We start from the raw sequence: 19,810 nt of genomic DNA on the forward strand, positions 1-19,810 counted from the left end.
GAGGGGTTTAGATAGGGTAAATGCAAGCAGAATTTTTCCACTATGGTTGAGTGGGACTAGAACTAGAGGTCATGTGTTAAGGGTGAAAGATGAAATGTTTTAGGGGAAGATGAGGGAGAACATCTTCACTCAGAGGGTGCTGAAAGTGTGGGAAGAGCTGCCAGTGGAAGTATTGGATGCAAGTTTGATTTCAACTTTTAAGAGAAATTTGAGTAGGAGGTGTTTAGAGGGTTGTATCCAGGTGCGAGTCAATAGGACGAGGCAGATTAATAGATCGGCATGGACGAGATGGGCTGAATAGTCGGCTCATGAGCTATAGTGTTCTATGATTCTGTGAATATTTTGTAACAAGGAAGGTGGGGGAGGAATGGGTATAACAACTGGAATATCTCTGATAGAGTGAGATCAAATGGGTTAATGGGGGCAGTTACAGGCACATTAAGCTTCTTTGAACAGAGCCTTATAACTGATGAGGCTGTGGATGACACAAACAAAATGTGAAAACCTAGCCAAGATGATGACAGACTAAAATGGTTGATTCTGATACAGACAGAAAGAAAGACTGAACTCGGGCAGCATGGTAGCAAAGCAATTATGACAGCACCAGTAACCCAGGTTCAATTCCTGTCGCTGTCTGTAAGTAGTTTGTACGTTTAACCCATGACTGTGTGGATCTCCTCCAGTTTCCTACCACATTCCCAAGATATACAGATGAGTTAATTGGTCACATAGAATTAAATGGACAGCACAGATTTGTTGGACTGGAAGGGTTTGTTACCATGCTGTATCTCTAAAATTAAAAAAAATAAAAATACATAAAGATATGGCCTTTTCGATAGAGTCATACAGACTACAATATGCCCAGAAAGAAGATGGAGTCATAGACTCAAAGAGCAATACAGTACAAAAAAGGCCTTTTGGCCCATTTAATCCATGCTGAACCATTATTCTGCCTTGTCACATTGACCCATGCCTGGACCATAACCTTTCAACCCCTCTAATCCATGTACTTATTCACACTTCTCTTAGATGGAGTGTTGTTCCTTCAGTTTGTGATGGGGATTGTTGTAACTGTACAGGATTAGGAACGTTAAAATGCCCTCATGAATTCATCTGTTCTCACCCTGCAAGTAATACTTCCCCAGTTCTAACCTACCCTCTCCCACCTTCCTCCAAATGAAAACTATCTTGTTTCTGTCCCTTTCAGTGATTTGACAAAAGGTCTGGGACCTGCAATATTAACTGCTTCTCCTCCCACAGATGCTGCCTGATCTGCTGAGTATTTCCAGCATTTTCTGCTTTGGATTTTCAATCTTCTGGCTTTTGGACTTTTCCAGAATGTTGTGACTGGTTTAGCATTCCTTATTGCATTTGACTGCACTCAACGTAGTTATTAAAAGTGCACTTCTTTAGTTGCATGTTGCCTTTGAAGCATGTTTATTTTTATTTATTTATTTAGAGATACAGCACAGTAACAGGTGCTTTCAGCCCAATGAGACTGTGCCAACTTATTAAGCACATGTGTCTAATTAACACATATATTTTTAGAATGTGGAAGGATACTAAAGCACGGAAGGAAGCCCATGTGGTCATGAGGAGAATGTGCAAACTCCTTACTGACTGAAGCAGGAATTGAACCCAAGATGCAGGCATCACAAAGCGCTATGTTTCTGTACCATGTTTGAATACACTGGTCAACAGAAGCTGCCACCTTGAATCTTGGCCATGGTCAAATTAAAGTGTCAGTCAAATACATGTTGGCTTTATCTCCAACATGAAAGATATCAAAATGTTAACTTCACCAATATTGTTGGTTTGAATAATGTGTCCATCTGTGCTTCCTTATAGGTGATAGTGCTGGTTTATGTGGAGATCCTGGCATCCCAGTTCATGGTTCAAGACTAGGCGATGAGTTCAAGATAAGGAGTCTCCTGCGCTTTAACTGTGAAGCTGGTTATATACTAAGAGGATCTTCGGAACGATCCTGTAAACCAGATGGATCCTGGTCAGGAGTTCAACCAGTGTGTGAAGGTAAGCATTGTGGTAAGACAAATGAATAAAAAATAATTGAACCCAAGATCATCAAAGGAAAACTTTGTAGATAGGATGTGAAAGCTTTAGAGATGGTGCAGAGGAGATGTACCAGGATATTGCCTGGATTAGAGAGCAGGCCTTAAGAGCAAACGTGGCACATGTGTTGATGTGCATGTGATAAGTAAAGCTAATCTTTAATCTTTAACATATTTTTTATCTTTAGGAACAGGGTCATTGCCTATTACACAACTGACTCCACTGAACAAATGTCCACAAAATCAGCTATTTGTATGTCATGGGAAATTATTTGCATAAGGATTCATTTACATGCATAGTTAATACAGACATTAGGAACATTTTAAAATATTTACAACTTGCACATTACTATTACACAACACTTGCATACTGTGTTCAGAAGATGATTTAGAAAGATTATCTTTATTCATCACATATACATTGAAACATACAGTGAAATGCATAGTTGGCATCAAATCAAATCAGCAAGGATTATGCTAGGCAGCCTGCAAAAGTTGCCATGCTTCAGTGGCCAACATAGTATACCCACAACTCACTAACCCTACCCATACATATATTTTAGTTTCAATTGGACTGACACAGATTTTAAATAGGCTTTGGAATCAGTAATACTGCTGATGTGAAATGTCACTGATTCTTTTTAAGAACAGCTTTATTTCCCACTTGTATATCAAAACATCCAGTGAAATGTCATTTACGTCAACAGTCAACACAGTCCATGATATATGGGGGCTAGAGTACAACATCAGGCTAGAGTTAAATAGGTGGGCAGCTGGGCTGGAAGGGCCTGCTCCGTGCTGTATCTTGAAATCAGTAAATGGCTTTCCCACAACTCACTAACCCTCCTGCATGTCTTTGGAATATGGGAACAAACCGAGCACCCAGAGGAAACCCACATGGTTTCAGGGAGAATATACAAGTTGATAAGAACATAAGGAATTAGGAGCAGGCAGAAGCAAGAATTGAACCCCCGACTGGTGAAAACTGGCACTGTAAAGTGATGCACCAACCACTCAGTATGTTACTATGTTATCCTTTTGTAATCTTCTTCCTTTAAGCCTTTGTATTGGTCATACCTGGTCAGAGTTGGGTGACCAGTTTATGGTATGAACAGCCAGAGGAAGTTTTCAAGACAGTACATTAATAAAATTTAAAAGATGGTTGGAAAGGTACATGAATAGGATAGGTTTAGAGGGATGTGAACAAAATATGGGTAAATGTGAGGATGGTAATCTAAGATGAGATGGCAATCTTCTTCCACATTGACCTGATGGGCCAAAGAGACTATTTCTCTGCTATATAACTCCATGGTTCCATCTGGGATTGTTTTGTATCATAGACCTCTGGATTATGAAAGGTTGAGGTTGTTTGTAGTTTGAGATTATTAAAGATTCAAAATCAAATCACAGACCTTCTTGATCCTGCTGATGTGTGGAAGTGGCTGTTTGTCAAAATCACCATGTAAATTGTCACTGAAGATTTTTAAAGAAGAGGGATGCAAAATTATGAAGGGTATAGATAGGGTAAATGCAAGCAGTCTTTTTCCACTGAGATTGGGTGAGACCAGAACTAGAGGTCATGATTTAAGGGTGAAAGGTGAAATGCTTAAGTGGAACATGAGGGGGTGATTTTCACTCAGAGGGTAGTGCGAGTGTGGAACGAGCTGCCAGTGTAGCTGTTGGATGCAGTTTCAATTTCAATATCTAAGAGAAGTTTGAATGGGTACATAGATGGGAGGGACATGAAGGGTTATGTTGCAGGTGCAGGTTGATGGCACGAGACAGAATAATAGATCAGCTTGGGCGAGATGGGCTGAAGGATCTGATTCTATTCTGTAGTGTTCTATCCTTGCTCCATTAAATAAGATCCATGTGAATAGAAGATGAATTGATGCTTGCTGAAGGGAGAGCTCATAAGGTATTCTCAGGTTGGAGGTGCACCCATTCATATTCTGTCTAGGTAGCCTCCAACCTGATGGAATGAACATAGATTTCTCCAACCCAGTAGTTTGTCTCCTCCCATTCCCTCTTATTCAATTCCAGACTCTGCCCTCCTTACCTCTTCTCCCCACTTGTCTATAGCCTCCCTGGTGCTTCTCCTCCTTCCCCTTCTCCCATGGTCCACTGTCCTCTCTTATCAGATTTTCTACCTATAACCTCCCAGCCTGTCAACATCTAATGTACACCTTCCCCTACCCCCAAGTTTTAATTCTGGATTCTTCCCCCTCCCTTTCCAGACTTGATGAAGGGTCTCGGCCTGGAGCATCAGCTGTTCTTTCCTCTCCATAGATGCTGCCTGACGTGCTGAGTTCCCTGACATTTTGTTTGTATTACTCATAAAGCATGGCTGGCTCTGGATGAGGAACATAGTTGAGCATGGATGCAAGTGGAACAGAGTTGCAAATAGAACCATTTGGCCTTTTCACCCCGATATGTGTAGTTATTCTGATTTAGGACTTGAGCCAATGTAGCTGGGTCAAAATCATGGAATTCACTCCCTAACAGCACTGTGGGTGTACCTTCACCTCAGGGACTGCACCAGTTCAAGAGGGCAGCTCATCATCACCTTCTCAATAAATGCTGGCTTAGCTGACAGTGCCCACATCCCGTAAATGAATATGTTTTTAAAAGGGCAACAGGTGCTGAAATCTGTAGCAACTCAACATGGTGGATTTTGATCTCTAATACCAACAATTCCCTCCCCCCCACCCCCCGAAACCAACATTCCAGCTGCTTGCCGGACCTGCTGATTTCCTGCAGCAGACGGACGGGTTCGGAATAGTGATTTGTGGGCATACTGTGTTGGTTGTAGAAACATAGCAACTCTTCAGCTGCTCAGCACAATCATTGCTGATTTTATTTAATGCAGACATAGAACACAGAACACTACAGCACAGGAACAGACCCTCAACATTGTGCCGAACCAATTAAATTACTAATCAAATGGCCAACTAAACTAATCTTTTCTTCTTACACAATATCCTTCTATTTTCCTCAAATTCAAGTGCCTATCTAATCATACCTTAAAGCTCCCTAATGTTTCTGCCTCTATTACCACCCCAGGCAGCACATTCCAGAATTCACCACTCTTTGTGTAAAATAACTTGCCCCTCACACTCCTTTTGAAATTACCCCTTCTCACCCTTAAATACAAGCCTGCTGGTATTAGACAGTTCACACATGTTCTACCTGTGCTACTCATAATCTTATAAACCTTTATCAACCCTCCCCTCAGCTTCTGCTGCTGAAGAGAAAACCTTTTTTTTATATTCACTGCCCTCTAATTCAACAATAGATTCCACTGTATGCTTGATATATATGTAACAAACAAAGCTAATATGTCTCTCAGCAGATCGATTCATGCTTCAGTTACCAGCATCAGTAGCCTTCTGTATGTTGCATGTAGTGAGTAAGTGTCAAAGTAAGGCTATAGTCAAAGCCAAAGTAAATTATTACCAAAGTACACATAAGTCATAAATAGATATACTACTCTGAGATTTATTTTCTCACAGGAAAATAAAGAAATACAATAATACACTCAGTGGCTTTTTTTTTTGCACTTCGCGTATCGAATGAGGTGGACATTGAGTGTATGTTTATGGTCTTCAGCTGCTGTAGCCCATCCACTTCAAGGTTCTACATCTTATGAATTTAAAGATGCTTTTCTGCACACGACTGTTGTAACATAAGGTTGAGTTACTGTTGCCTAGAACCAGTCTAGCCATTCTCCTCTGACCTCTCTCATTAACAAGGTGATTTTGCCCATAAAACTGCCTTTCACCAAATATTTGTTTGTATTTTGTACCATCTTCTGTAAGCTCAAGAGACTGTTGAACGTGGAAGTCCCAGGAGATTAGCAGTGTCAGAGATACTTAAACCACCCCGCCTGGCACCAACAATCATTCCACAGTCAAAGTCACTTAGATTACATTTCTTCCCCACTTTAATGTTTAGTTTGAACAACAACTGAACTTCTTGACCATGTCTGCATGCATGCTTTTCTGCATTGAGTTGCTGCGACATGATCAGCTGATTAAATATTTCCATTAATAATCAGGTGTACAGGTATACCTAATAAAGTGGCCACTAAGTGTCTAAGGAGGAATTTCAAATTAGATGAATGAAGAGTTACATACTGAGGGATAGTTCATTCAGAATATCTGTTGGAGGGGTGGTAACATATGGAGAAGCTAACAGCTCATGAATAGAAATTAGATTTTTGTCAATATTTTAAATTGTTAAATGATGCTCTCAACACTACAGGTGTAGGATAAATTGTTTTACCTGCATCATCTTTGAAGTTGCAGCTTCCCAAAGGACATGGTTGTACCTTGAAGTGCTCTCAATGTCATTGCTGCCTGGATACTAATACCTTTCTTCCATCTGTTGTAGCTGTGTCATGTGGGAATCCTGGCACACCAGAAAATGCGAGAATAGTTTACAGCGACGGTATTCTCTTCTCCAGCTCCATAACCTATGCCTGCTGGGAAGGTTATAAAACATCTGGGCTCACAACACGGCACTGTACCGCGAATGGAACGTGGACAGGATCAGCTCCTGATTGCACAGGTTGGCGCTGCAAATGAAAATGCATAAGACACATTAAAAATGCCCACACTCCCATCCTGCCTCATTCCTCCTTTTATCCCCATGAACTTAGAAGCATGATCAAAGTTTGATATTTTTTTCTCATTCCAACCATTATTTATTTGTTTGTTTGCTTATTTTTAAATAAATACTGTTGTTATTATTTTATTACTAATTTTATTATTCATATTTATATGAAGTATTTCTATTATTTTCTGAAATATATTCACATATAATGTATGCATATATTTTAAATTTATATATATTTATAAAATTCTGTACATTTTAAAATTTATGCATTATTGTATCTGAACATGTTTCAGAAAAATAATAGCATCATATATGAAAATATATCATACATGATTAATAAAATAATTCATATTATATGTGATGTATATCATTAATATGGACCTAGATATAGTTCAGTTTGCAATTGAACTGGAGGGGTCTAATGTCCTAGCGAGAGGGTTGTTTGTGCTGCACAGGGGATTTAAACCAGAGTTGCAGGCAGATGGGAACCAGATCACCAGAGGTGATAGAGTAGAGGTTGTGGAGAAAGATGTTGTTAAGCCTACATACAACACAGAAAAAATGCTGGAGGAACTCGCAGGCTAGGCGGAATCTATGGAAAAGAGTACAATTTATGTTTTGGGCCGAGACCCTTCTGCAGGATGCAAAAGATTGAGCATGGCGGGACTAATGTTCTGAGCAATGAATGGATATTTCAATGCAAAGTGTACTGCAGGAAAGGCAGCGGAGCTCAGGGCATGGATCAGCATGTGGAATGATGACATTGGAGCCATTAGTGTGATTTGGTTGTAGGACAGTCATGACTGGCCACTCATTGTTCTGGGGTTACGTGGATTTAGATGTGATAGCACAGGAGGAATTAAAGGATGGAGAGATGACATGACTAGTCGGGGAAAATGTCATGCCAGTGCTCAGTCAGGACAAACTGTAGAGCTTGTGGGTCAGGCTATATGGGTGGAACTGAGGAATAAGAAAAGTATGACCATATTAAAGGGATTAATGTATAATATTGACTATCTAACAGTTTGCAGGATTTACAGGAGCAAATTTGGAGTGAGATTGATGACTGTTGCAAGAAACACATTGCTGTGATAGTAGGTGATTTTAACTTTCCACATACAGTGGCATGCAAAGGTTTGGGCATCCCTGGTCAAAATTTCTGTTACTGTGAATAGTTAAGTGAGTAGAAGATGAACTGATCTCCAAAGGTCATAAAGTTAAAGATGAAACATGCTTTTTAACAGTTTAAGCAAGATAAGTGTTTTTTTTATTTTGTGCAATTTTAGAGTGAAAAAAAGAAAAGGAGCACCAAGCAAAAGTTTGGGCACCCCAGGAGATTTGAGTTCTCAGATAACTTTAACCAAGGTCTCAGACCTTAATTAGCTTGTTAGGGCTATGGCTTGTTCACATTCATCACTGGGAAAGGCCAAATGATGCAAATTTCAAAGCTTTATAAATACCCTGACTCCTCAAACCTTGTCCCAACAATCAGCAGCCATGGGCTCCTCTAAGCAGCTTCCTAGCACTCTGAAAATTAAAATAAATGATACCCACAAAACAGAAGGCTAAAGAAGATAGCAAAGTGTTTTCAGGTAGCCATTTCCTTAGTCCACGCTGAACTGATTTCACAACCTATGGACATACTTTCAAGGGTTGTCCAACTTGTGTTCTCAGAATTATTTATTTATTTATTTATTTATTTACTTGCAAAGATTGTCAAACTTTGTGTGCTGTTTTTCATTGATTCTATTGTATTTCTTTGTTCTACTGAGAATACCTGCAAAAAAATGAATTCGAGGTAGTATATGGTGACACATAAGTACTTTAATAATAAATTTACTTTGAACTTTGATTATATATTCATAATATTTAAATTAAGTGAGATATAACCCTCAAGAAAAACAAGGATTAAACTTGCATCATCTGTTTTGTAATTATTTGGAAGTTTGAAGTGGTAACCTTAACTTTGCTTCATAGCTTCCCTTGTATTTAGAACCAGTGTTTCATAATGGAGTTTTAACATTGTTGTAGAATTCTCAAATCATGATTTTAATTTGCAGCATAGACTCCAGAGAACAAACAAAATGAAAGATTGCATGAAGCATCCTGTCAGTTGGTCCCATTGGGTGCTTGGCAGGGAGGTAGATAGGGACAATTGACTGCACACTGTGGTTATTGTATGAATGCAGTCTTTCCTCATTTAATTAAAACTAATAGTAACAACTGCTAATCACTCTATGATTGTCACATGTACTGAGATACAGTGAAAGACTTTGTTTTGTATGTCTCCCATTCACACCATTTCAAAACATAAGTATGTTGAGACATAGTACAAAGGAAAAAGCATTAACTGAATACAACATATACAATTAGAGATCAGGTACAGGAGTGGAACCAAATGTAGTCTTCTACTGCTGTAATCCATCCACTTCAAGGTGAGACACACTGTGCATTCAGAGATGCTGTTCTGCATACCAGTGTTGTAACGCATGGTAACTGTTGCTTCCCTGTCAGCTTGAACATGTCTGGCCATTATCTGACCTCAGTCGTTAACAATGTGCTTTCATCCATAGAAATGCCACAGACTGTCTTTCACACCATTCTCTGTAAGCTCTAAAACCTCTTGTGTGTGAAAATCTCAGGAGATCAGCAGTTCCTGCGATACTCAAACCAATATTCAATCCACAATCAAAGTCACTTAGATCGCATTTCTTCACAAATCTAACATTTAGTCTGAACAACAACTGAACCATCCGACCATGTCTTCATGCTTTTATGCATTGAGTTGTTGCCACATGACTGGCTGATCAGCTATTTGCACGAATAAACAGGAGTACAGGTGTATCCAATAATGTGTCCTCTGAGTGTAGTGTCATTCTTACCAAGAAGTAGATAATATGGTGCAAGGTCTTTGGTAAGGTAGAGTGTGAAATCAGGAATTCATCTTTATTGTATAAGAAGTTCATTCAATAGTCTTATAACAGTGGGATAGAAGCTGCTCTTGGTATATGCTTGAATACCAGAGATTCTGCAGATGCTGGAAATCCAGATCAATACACACAAAAGGCTGGAGGAACTCAGCAGGTCAGGCAGCATCTGTGGAGAGGAATAAATGGTCAAAGTTTTGGAACAAAAACCTTCTTCACAACTGGAAAGGAAGGGAGTAGAGGTCAGAATAAAAAGGTAGGGGAAGAGGAATGACTTATAAACACAAGAGAGTCTACAGATAACCAGATTCTCAGAGCAATACACACAAAAGTCTGGAGGAACTCAGCAGGTCAGGTAGCATCTGTAGAGGGGAATAACCAGTCAATGTTTCATGCCAAGACCCTTTATCAGGTTCTGAAAGAAATTTGAGAAGCCTGTTCATGAGACAATAATCATGAAATCATTATCTTCTAATCCACTAGCATTACATTTGTGATTTTATTGCACAGTAAATATAAACCATATTGTCTTTAATGAGGAAAAAAAGACTGTTGTTGTAATTTGTTAATTTTTGTCTTTTTTTCTGATGTGATTAATTGCAGTTATTGACTGTGGTGACCCAGGTGCATTAGCTAACAGCATTCATCTGGGAAATGACTTCACCTATAATAAGACAGTGACATATCAGTGCAATCCAGGCTTCTGGATGGAAACTGCTTCATCTTCCACTCTCCGCTGCATGAAGAATGGTTCTTGGAATCAGACCAAACCGGTCTGTAAAGGTATGAACAGCAATCACCTGATCCATCACGAATGGACATTGTGAAAAACATAGGAGCATTCTTTGCACATGGATGATTAATAATGGAGGGCTATGTAGAAGGCAAGGGTTAGATTAATTTTAGAGTAAGTTAAAAGGTCAACACAACATGGTGAGCCAAAGGGCCTGTACTGTGCTGAAGTATTCACTGTTCTATGTTCTAACCTGCACAGTTAGTTAGTCTCTATTCATTGGTTCTATATGTGTCAATAATTTATATTGTACACATAATCTTGGTGTATTTGAGCAGCCAGTTTGTGAGTCTTTATTTATGTATAGTTTTATTCATAGATTTTATTGTATTTCTTTACTTTCTTGAAAATGTCTTTAAGAGATTGTTCATTGGCATAGTGTATGGTAACATATACATACTTTCATAATAAATTTACTTTGAATTTTAACTTTGAGGTTAAGCTGCCCAGAGCATGAGGTTGATTTGTCTAACTATCTATTGATCACTATGTACATAGAGATCGTTAAGGCATTGAGGAGGGCAGTAGAGCAGAGGGATCTGGGAATATAAATCCATAATTCTTTGAAAGAGGTGTCAAAGGTAGATAGGGTCATATTAACCTTTGATAAGGTCCCTCATGGGAGGCTGGTCAAGAAGATTCAGTAACTTTGCATTAAAGATGAAGTTTGTAGATTTGACATAGGCTTTGTGGGAGAAATCGGTGAATGATAATAGTTGGTTGCCTCTCTGGAGCCTCTGACTAGTGGTGTGCCATACTGATTGGTTCTTGGTCCATTGACGTTTGTTATATATCAACCATCTGGATGATAATGTGGTAAACTGGATCAGCACGTTTGCGGATGTCACCAAAATTGGGGCATAATGGGCAGTGAGGAAGGCTGTCAAAGCTTGCAAAGGGATCTGGATCAGCTAGAAAAATAAGTGGAAAAATGGCATTTTGAATTCAATACAGGCAAATGAAAGGTGTTGCACTTTGGGGGGACAAATCAGGGTAGGACCTTCACAGTGAGCTACCTGTGACACAGGGCACAGAGGAGTGCAATAGAACAGAGAGATCTGGGAACATAGATCCATAATTCCTTTAAAGTGCTGTCTCAGTTAGATAAGGTCATAAAGAGAGCTTTTGGTACATTGGCCTTCATAAATCAGAGTATTGAGTTCAGGAGTTCGGATGTTGTGTATAATTTGTATAAGATGTTGGTGAGACCAAATTTGGAGTTCAGTGGATTTCATTGAATTGGGCCATCAGCTAATCAGGGCAGCCATTTATTTGGGACAACTCTTTAAAATAGTAAAAACAAGTTGGAAAAAATTGCCAGGATCCTCTTCATTTGTTTGGGATACTCTGCTGATTGCTTCGGTCAGGAGATTGTTGCTGCACAGGTTCTAACTAGTCTCAGTCATGCACTTGTATGGCTGGCAGATGCTACACTGTGCTTGGAGCAAATAGTTTCTAAATAGTGTGTGCTTGTGTTCAAAAAGCAGTGAATTTTGTCACTGATAATTGGTGATAAATAAGCAATAAGACAATTCTGAACTGTTTTACTCACTGTAGTTACAACAATTCAGGCTTGGAGATATCAAAAACAGCTGGGAATGTAATTGAAACAATTTTACTACTTCAACAAGTTAGGACTATGAATAATTTGAAGGTACTAACAATCCTCTTGAATGTTACAAAGAACATAAAGATTTGGAGGATCCAGTTGCTGATAGCATTGTATGAAGACAGTATGTTATCTGCAATAGGGGTCTGATTGTGATTTTCTTCATTGTGTAGAAAGGGTGAATTCCTCCATTGATAATTATTAGGAACTAATTCACAGTTTTGTAATGCTATAGAACTGCTGGTAAGGTTCTAATTTGTTCTGTATTTAATTAAAATACATAATTTATTACTGTACTCAGTTTTTTTCTTTTGTTTAACTTTTTAATTACTTCCATGGAACTTCAGCTAATTGGGGTAACACACACAAATTGCTGGGGGAATGCAGTAGGCCAGACAGCATCAATAGGAAGAAGTACAGTTGACATTTTGGGCCGAAACCCTTCATTGAAGTCTCCACCCAAAACGTCAACTGTACTTCCTATAGATGCTGCCTGGCCTGTTGTGTTCCACCGGCATTTTGTGTGTGTTGCTTGAATTTCCAGCATCTGCAGATTTCCTCGTGTTTGCTAATTGGGCTAGCTGCTTAATTAGGCTAAAATGTGTGGGTCCTAATGCATCCCAATTAACTGGAATTGGCTACTATTTATTATTGGGATAAGGCAGAATAAGAGTTCAGCACAGACTGAGAAGGCTCAGGGGCCTGTTTCTGTGCTGTTGTGCTCTATGACTCTATGATGCCTGTAGGTGAAGCAGAGTATCTGACTTGCAGAGATCAACTAGGGGAAATGGAAGCCAAGATGTAATCTCAATGAGTGGCTTTTTCAATGTCAACTAACATTCCTGGTTTGAGTTCTATGCGCCTGGATACAAACAACTGCTGACCTTCCTTTCCTCTCCTAGATTTTCTGTTTCACAGCTAATGAGAAGTTAATGGTGGTAGCCAGTGAAACATTACATCAGGGACTTGCGACAAATGATAAAAGAGCTTGTGCCTTATTTACTTTTGGGAGAAAGAACTTCAAAGTTAACTAATTGGCATTCTGAAAGAGATGGTTGTTGCACATTGCTTATCATGTCAAAGAGGTTAAATGCGAAGGAAAGCAAATTAAAATTTAGTCGTTCCAGAGTAAGGAGAGATGCCAAATAGAATTTTTCACTTGTAATATACTAATGCTGTGGAATGTGTTGCTAGGGAACCAATATTCAAGCAGGCAGCTTAAATGGGTTTAGGAGACAATTAGATGGTTTTCTGGACGGGGAATGGATTGAGAGAGATATAATGGCAGGTAAGTAGATGTGAATTCCATTGCTCCCCAGAAACATTGCATCTGTAATTCTCATTTATTTGAGGACTTTGACGAGCCATAAATTTACAGATTTGATGATAGCAGCAGGACTGTCCTTGGGTATATGACAGGGTTATTGTGGAATTAGTACTTAGAGATTTCACTGACAATGTAAGGACCAATCAGTATTCATGGAATAAACCAGAAACCGGTGAATAAGTTATTACTTATGCAGCAGGTAAGGTCCGTGGGTAGGTTTGTTTGACTATCATATTAGAGATACATACCCCTAAGTAAAATGGCGATGATATCTGCCTTCTCTCCGTTAAGATATAGAGGTAAGTTATTAAATTCAGGGATTTATTTGCTGCTTGTCATATCCCTTTGTAAAGCAGTTAACTGAAACTATTCTACAATGATCTGCAGCCTGGCCACGCTCTGCTCAAGTGATCATCCCTTTTACAAGTGTTATGACGAACCGGAGGTTGAAGTACACTCAGTAGCAATTTTATTAGATACATTTGTGCATCTGGTTAATGGATACTTTTGAAATTCAGAGTGGTCTTCATTTGATTCTTTTATTTTACTTCACCACTTTTGGCAAATGAAGACAGAAGTACTGAGTTAGTTCATAGTGTTGGAATAGTTCTTGTTCACTTGCCTGAGAGTGTGAGAGGGTCAGAGTTTATGTAAACTCTAAATTTGGAAGGACATGCTTCCAATGAGTCTTTTAGGACATTCCATTTCAAAGATAAGTTAAGACCCCTTAGACTCATTCTGCGCCATCTATAAGATCCAGTTCATCTACTGATTGGGGAAATATTAAATCATAGTCAAATTTAAGATCTGACCTAATGCTAATCCATGGATCTAAGGAAATTTGGCAGGTCCCTGATGAATCTTAAGAATTTTTTTTACTGATGCACCATAGAAAACATCTCTAGTTGGTACAGCACAGGACAGCAAAAAACTGTAGAAAGTTGTTGGCACAGCTCAGTGTATCACAGACACTAGCTTGCCCTTCAGTGATTCTGTGTACACTTCCTGTTGCTCCAGAAAGGCAACCAGCATGGACTTTGTGGCCACTTTATTAGGTGCACCTGTACACTTGCTTGTAACTGCAAATATCCAATCAGCCAATCATGTGCCAACAACTCAATGCATAAAAACATGCAGAAAAAAATCAAGATGTTCAGTTGATGTTCAGACCAAGCATCAAAATGGTGACTTTGACCATGGAATGATTGTTGGTGTCAAACAGGATGGTTTGGGTACCTCAAAGACTACTGATCTCCTGGGATTTTATGCACAACAGCCTCTACAAAATGCTGGAGAAATCCAGCAGGCCAGCAGCATATCTAGCATATTTTTGCCCTTTATCAGGACTGGGTTATCAGTCTCCAGCATTTTGTACAGAAAAAGGTGTGAAAAGCAAAAAAAAAATCCATTGAGCAGCAGTTCTGTGGGCTAAAACATTTTCTCAATGAGAGCTCAGAGGAGGATGACCAAATTGGTTCAAGCTGACAGGAGGATGACAGTAATATGTCATATGTAATATGACAGTAACTGTGTTACCATGGTGATGTGCAGAAGAGCACCTCTGAATGGTCACCACATTCATCCTTAAATTGGATGGGCTACAGCAGCAGAACACCACACTGCATGCCACTCCTGTATCTAATAAATTGGCCACGGAGAGTAAGTTACAATAAACAAACAAGTAGATAGTGGATGAGAGGAATGGTCTGGCAGCATTCGTGGGTTGTGGACCTTTCAAGTGTCTGGCAGCGAAGGGTTTGAGAGGCTGATTCTGAAACACTGGGTATGTGTTTTCAGCACAGGATGAGGCCATTTGGCCTATGATGTTGAACTAAACTAATTAAACTAGTTATTAAATGCCAAACTGAACTAATCCCTTCTGCCTATACAATGTCCATATTCCACCATTCCTGCACATTCATCTGCCTCTCTAAGAGCCTCTTAAGCACCTCTAGCATATCTGCCTCCACCTCCTACTCCGGTAATGCATTCTAGGCACCCATTACTCTTTATGTAAAGAAGTCTTGCCCTGCATATCTCCTTTGAACATACTCTGTCTCAGCTTAAATGCATGCCCTCTGGGAAAAGAAACCAGTCATCCAAGATATGGTAGTTCAGAGTTTAAGTCAGCAAATAATGGAGGCTTACAAGAAACGTATTGAAATAATTGTAGGTGACATTAGTTGGATAATTAATGAGCCTTGAGAACCGGCTCTTAGAGTATATTCAGGATTGTTTTTTTTTAACAATAAATTAACAAACCAGTCAGAAAGCAGGATACGGTAGATTGGTCATTGTGGAATATAATAGCATTAATTAATAATAAGAACGTTAAGACACAGGAGCAGAATTAGGTGATTTGGCCCATCAAGTCTGCTCTGCCATTCCATCATGGCTGATTTATTGTCTCTACCAGCACCATTCTCCTGCCTTCTCCCCTTAATCTTTGATGCCCTTACTAATCAAGAACCTTAGCAAGCTTCACTTTAAATGTACCCAATGACTTGGCCTCCGCAGTCATTTATTGCAATGAATTCCACAGATTCACCACCTGCTGGCTAAAGAAACTCCTCCTCATCTCTGTTAAAGAGATGCTTTTGTATTCTGAGGCTGGTCCTAGACTTCCCCACAATATGAGACATCTTCTCCGTGTCCATATACCTTTCAATATTTGATGGGTTTCAATATCATCCCCTCAGTCATCCAAACTCCAGCAAGCACAGACTCAGAGACAACAAATGTATTTCATTTGCTAGTCCTTTTATTTCCAGGTTTATTGGCATGAACCTCTGATGGACCTTCTCCAATGCCAGTGTATCCTTTCTTAGATAAGGGGCCTAAAACTGCTCACAATACTCTAAGAGTAATCTGACCTACAAACAGGATGTCCTTGGGAGTGCTGAGTGAGGGAGTCCAGCTGAATGGCTCGAGTACAAACAAGGATCTGGCTGTCCTAAATTTAAATATTTTCTTGGAGTTATTTTGAGGTAGACAGCATCCATTGCACCTTATGGAGCTGTTGTTATGAACGTTAATTTGTAGGTTGAGACAGTGGTCAGGAAGGCAAGTGCAATGTTGGCATTCGTTTTGAGAGGACTAGAATATAAAAGTGAGGATGTAATGTTGAGGCTTTATAAAGCACTGGTGAGGCCTTACTTGGAGTATTGTGAGCAGTTTTGAGACTCTTATCTCAGAAAGGATAGGCTGACATTCAAAGGAGGTAGTTCAAAGGAGGTTTACGAAAATGATTCCAGGATTAAACACTTATCATACAAGGAGTGTTTGATGGCTATGGGCCTGTACTCACTGCACTTCAGAAAAATGAGGGGGGATCTCATTGAATCCTATCAAATTCTTGAAAGCAGAAGAAGTGGGATCTCCCAGTTGCCACCCATTTTAATTCCACTTCCCATTCCGTTCTGACATGTCAGTCTATAGCTTCCTCTACTGTCGCGAAGAGGCCACACTCGGGTTGAAGGAACAGCACCTTATATTCCATCTTGGTAGCCTGAACATTGATTTCTTGAACTTCTGGTAATACCCATCCACTGCCCCCCCCCCCACTGCTTCACCATTCCCCATTCCCTTTTCCCTCTCTCACCACCTTATCTCCTTACCTGCCCATCATCTTTGTCTGGTGCTCCTCCCCCTTTTCTTTCTTCCTTGGCTTTCTGTCCTCTCCTATCAGTTCCCCACTTTTCCTACCCTGTAAAACTTACACCAATCAACTTTCCTGCTCTTTACATCACCACTCCCCCCTCCTGGCTTCACCTATCACCTTGTGTTCCTTCCTCCCCTCTCCCCACCTTCTAACCCTGAATCCTCAAAACTTTTTCTCTTCAGTCCTGATGAAGGGTCTCGGCCCAAAACGTTGACTACACCCTTTTCCATAGATATTGCTTGAACTGCTGAGTTCCTCCAGTGTTTTGTGTGTGTTGCTTGGATTTCCAGCATCTGCAAATTTCCTCAACAGAGTCAATGTGAAAAGCATATTTCTTATGAGAGAGGAGTCCAAGACCAGAGGACATAGCTTCAGAATAGAAGGATATCCATTTAGAATGGAGATGAGAAAGAATTTCTTTAGTTAGAAGGTGGTGAATCTGTGGAATTTGTTGCCACAGATGGCTGTGAAGGCTAAGTCATTGAGTATATTTAAGGCAGAGGTTGATAGATTCTTGATTAGTGAGAGCGTGAAGGGATATGTGGAGAAAGCAGGAGATTGGGGCTGATAGGAAAATGGATCAGCCATGATGAAATGGTGGAGCAGTCTCGATTGACTAATTGGCCTAATTTGGTTCCTATATCTTATGGTCTTTATAATCTTATGAATGGTATAGCCAGGGGTGAATGCAAGCAGTCTTTTTTCCCCTTCAGACTGGATTATACTAGAACTGGAGTTCAAAGATTTAGTGTGAAAGGTGAAATAAAGGGAATCTGAGGGGTCTTCACTCAGTAGGTATTGTGACTGTGGAACGACTTGCCAGCATAAGTGGTGGGTACAAGTTCAACTGAGGCATTTAATGAAGTTTGGGTAGGTACTTGGATGAGAAAGCCCCAGCACTTAATTTGTAATTGTAAAGCTTTTACCCTACTTAATGAAAGATGTTGCCTCTTGAATGTGTCCTTGATAGTGGGGTTTGTTGCATCCATGATGGAACTGACTGAGTCTACAATTCCTTGCAGCCTCTTACAGGCCTGTGCAATACCAGATGGTGATGCAACCTGTCAGAATGTTCTCCACCTTACATTTATAGAAATTTGTTAGGGTCCTTGATTACAGACAAAGTCTCCTCAAACGCCTAATGAAGTAGAAATGCTGATATGCCTTTTTATGGTTGGATGTGAGATTGATAGTACTGTTTTAATACTTGGCTTTGGTATTGGTTTATTATTGTCATATGTACTATGAAAAGCTCTTTGTGTGTTATTCAGTCAGATCGTTCATACACAAATACGTCAAGATAGTGAGTATTAACGAAAACAGAATGAAGGTTTATAGTTATAAATAAGGTACAAAGGCTGCAATGAGGTAGTCTGAGAGAGAGAGATTCACCTTTTGAAGTATGAGAGGTCCGTTCAAGAGTCTGATGATAGTAGGATGGAAGCTGTCATTGAAAAGTGCATTTGAAGAGAAATGAGTTAATTTCAGCCACTTAGCAGAGGTGAGTGATTCCTAACACAGATGACTTGTCTGAATGGTGATGAATGGAACGCACACACTGAGCAGTCAGACAGGAAGTAGGACATGTTCAATAAGAATAATTGAATGTGGGAGAGTGTTTATGTGTACCTGTATAATAAGTTTACTAGTACCATTAGAGATTCTGCAGATGCTGGAAATCCTGAGTAATGAACACAGAATGCTGAAGGAAAACAGCAGTTAAGGCAGCATCTATAGAAAGGAATAAACAGTCAATATTTTGGGCTGAGACCATTCATCAGGACTGAAGCTTCCCTGTATCCTCCTTTCTAATCAAAGATTAGATGAGCTTTATTTGTCAAATGTACTTCAAAGCAACAAAATATACAGTGAAGTGCATTGTTTGAACTCTGATCGCTGACACTGTAAAGTGTTTTGTTAACCATTACATTACCTTGCTGCCTGCAAAGTGAACACACCCATCTTCAGATGAGTGTGGCACTCCTATGCACAGCAGCTATGCCTGGTGGATGATTCAGTCCTGTAGCTGAAGACATTCCAACATCTGGTGCTGCGTCCAGTTGTGACGTGAGGGATCAGATCCTTTATTTCATCTCTGACATCTCTCATACAATGTGAGGAAGTCAGAGATAAGCTGATGTGCAAAGAAGACCACCATTGTAGTCCAATATGGAACCAACAGCAAATATAATCAAAGTTCAGGTCAACTAAATTAAGATGTTTAGCATAATCAAATACATGTTGTTATAGTGCTTTGGTTATTACTATGGTAACAGTATAATGACCATTCGGCATGGACTAGGTGGGTTGAAGGGCCTATTCCTGTGCTTTCATGATTCTATGATGCTCCAAATACAATTTGCACAGAATATTCTGGAACAAAAGCACCGCAGAAATTTAACATGTTCTTGTATAATCACCATCACAGATAACTTTAGAGATTTGTTTGTCTCCTCAGTTGCTTGTAGAAATTAGATATTTTATGCTGGATAATAAGATTAAAAAAGATTTTGAATATTGAGAAGAATATTAGGATGGCAGAATAGCATAAAGTTTAGTGTAACACTTTACAGAGCCAGCGACCCTGTTGCAATTCCACCGTTGTCTGTGAGGAGTTTGTACATTCTCTCTGTGACTGTATGGGTTTCCTCTGGGTCCTCCAATTCCCTCCCACATTCCAAAGATGTATGGGTTAGTTGGTTATTTGGTCATTTGGATGTAATTAGTTGGTGTGGGCTTGTTGGGAGGGAGGGTCTGTTACCATGCTGTATCACTAAATAAAATATAAAGATAAAGGATCTTCATGC

The 19,810-nt window shown here is 39.6% G+C and overlaps 1 protein-coding gene across 1 annotated transcript in view; it reads left to right on the plus strand.

The window, feature by feature from the left end:
- The window catches only part of LOC132400744 (CUB and sushi domain-containing protein 1-like), a 2,029,389-nt gene that overhangs the window by 1,950,716 nt on the left and 58,863 nt on the right, over positions 1–19,810 (plus strand). The window contains exons 57-59 of the mRNA XM_059982042.1: positions 1,849–2,031; positions 6,462–6,638; positions 10,217–10,396. Of these exons, the coding sequence (XP_059838025.1) occupies positions 1,849–2,031; positions 6,462–6,638; positions 10,217–10,396 (540 nt within the window). The remainder of the gene's footprint in view (positions 1–1,848; positions 2,032–6,461; positions 6,639–10,216; positions 10,397–19,810) is intronic.

The sequence above is a fragment of the Hypanus sabinus genome, chromosome 10, assembly GCF_030144855.1.
Source record: "Hypanus sabinus isolate sHypSab1 chromosome 10, sHypSab1.hap1, whole genome shotgun sequence".
Taxonomy (NCBI): domain Eukaryota; kingdom Metazoa; phylum Chordata; class Chondrichthyes; order Myliobatiformes; family Dasyatidae; genus Hypanus; species Hypanus sabinus.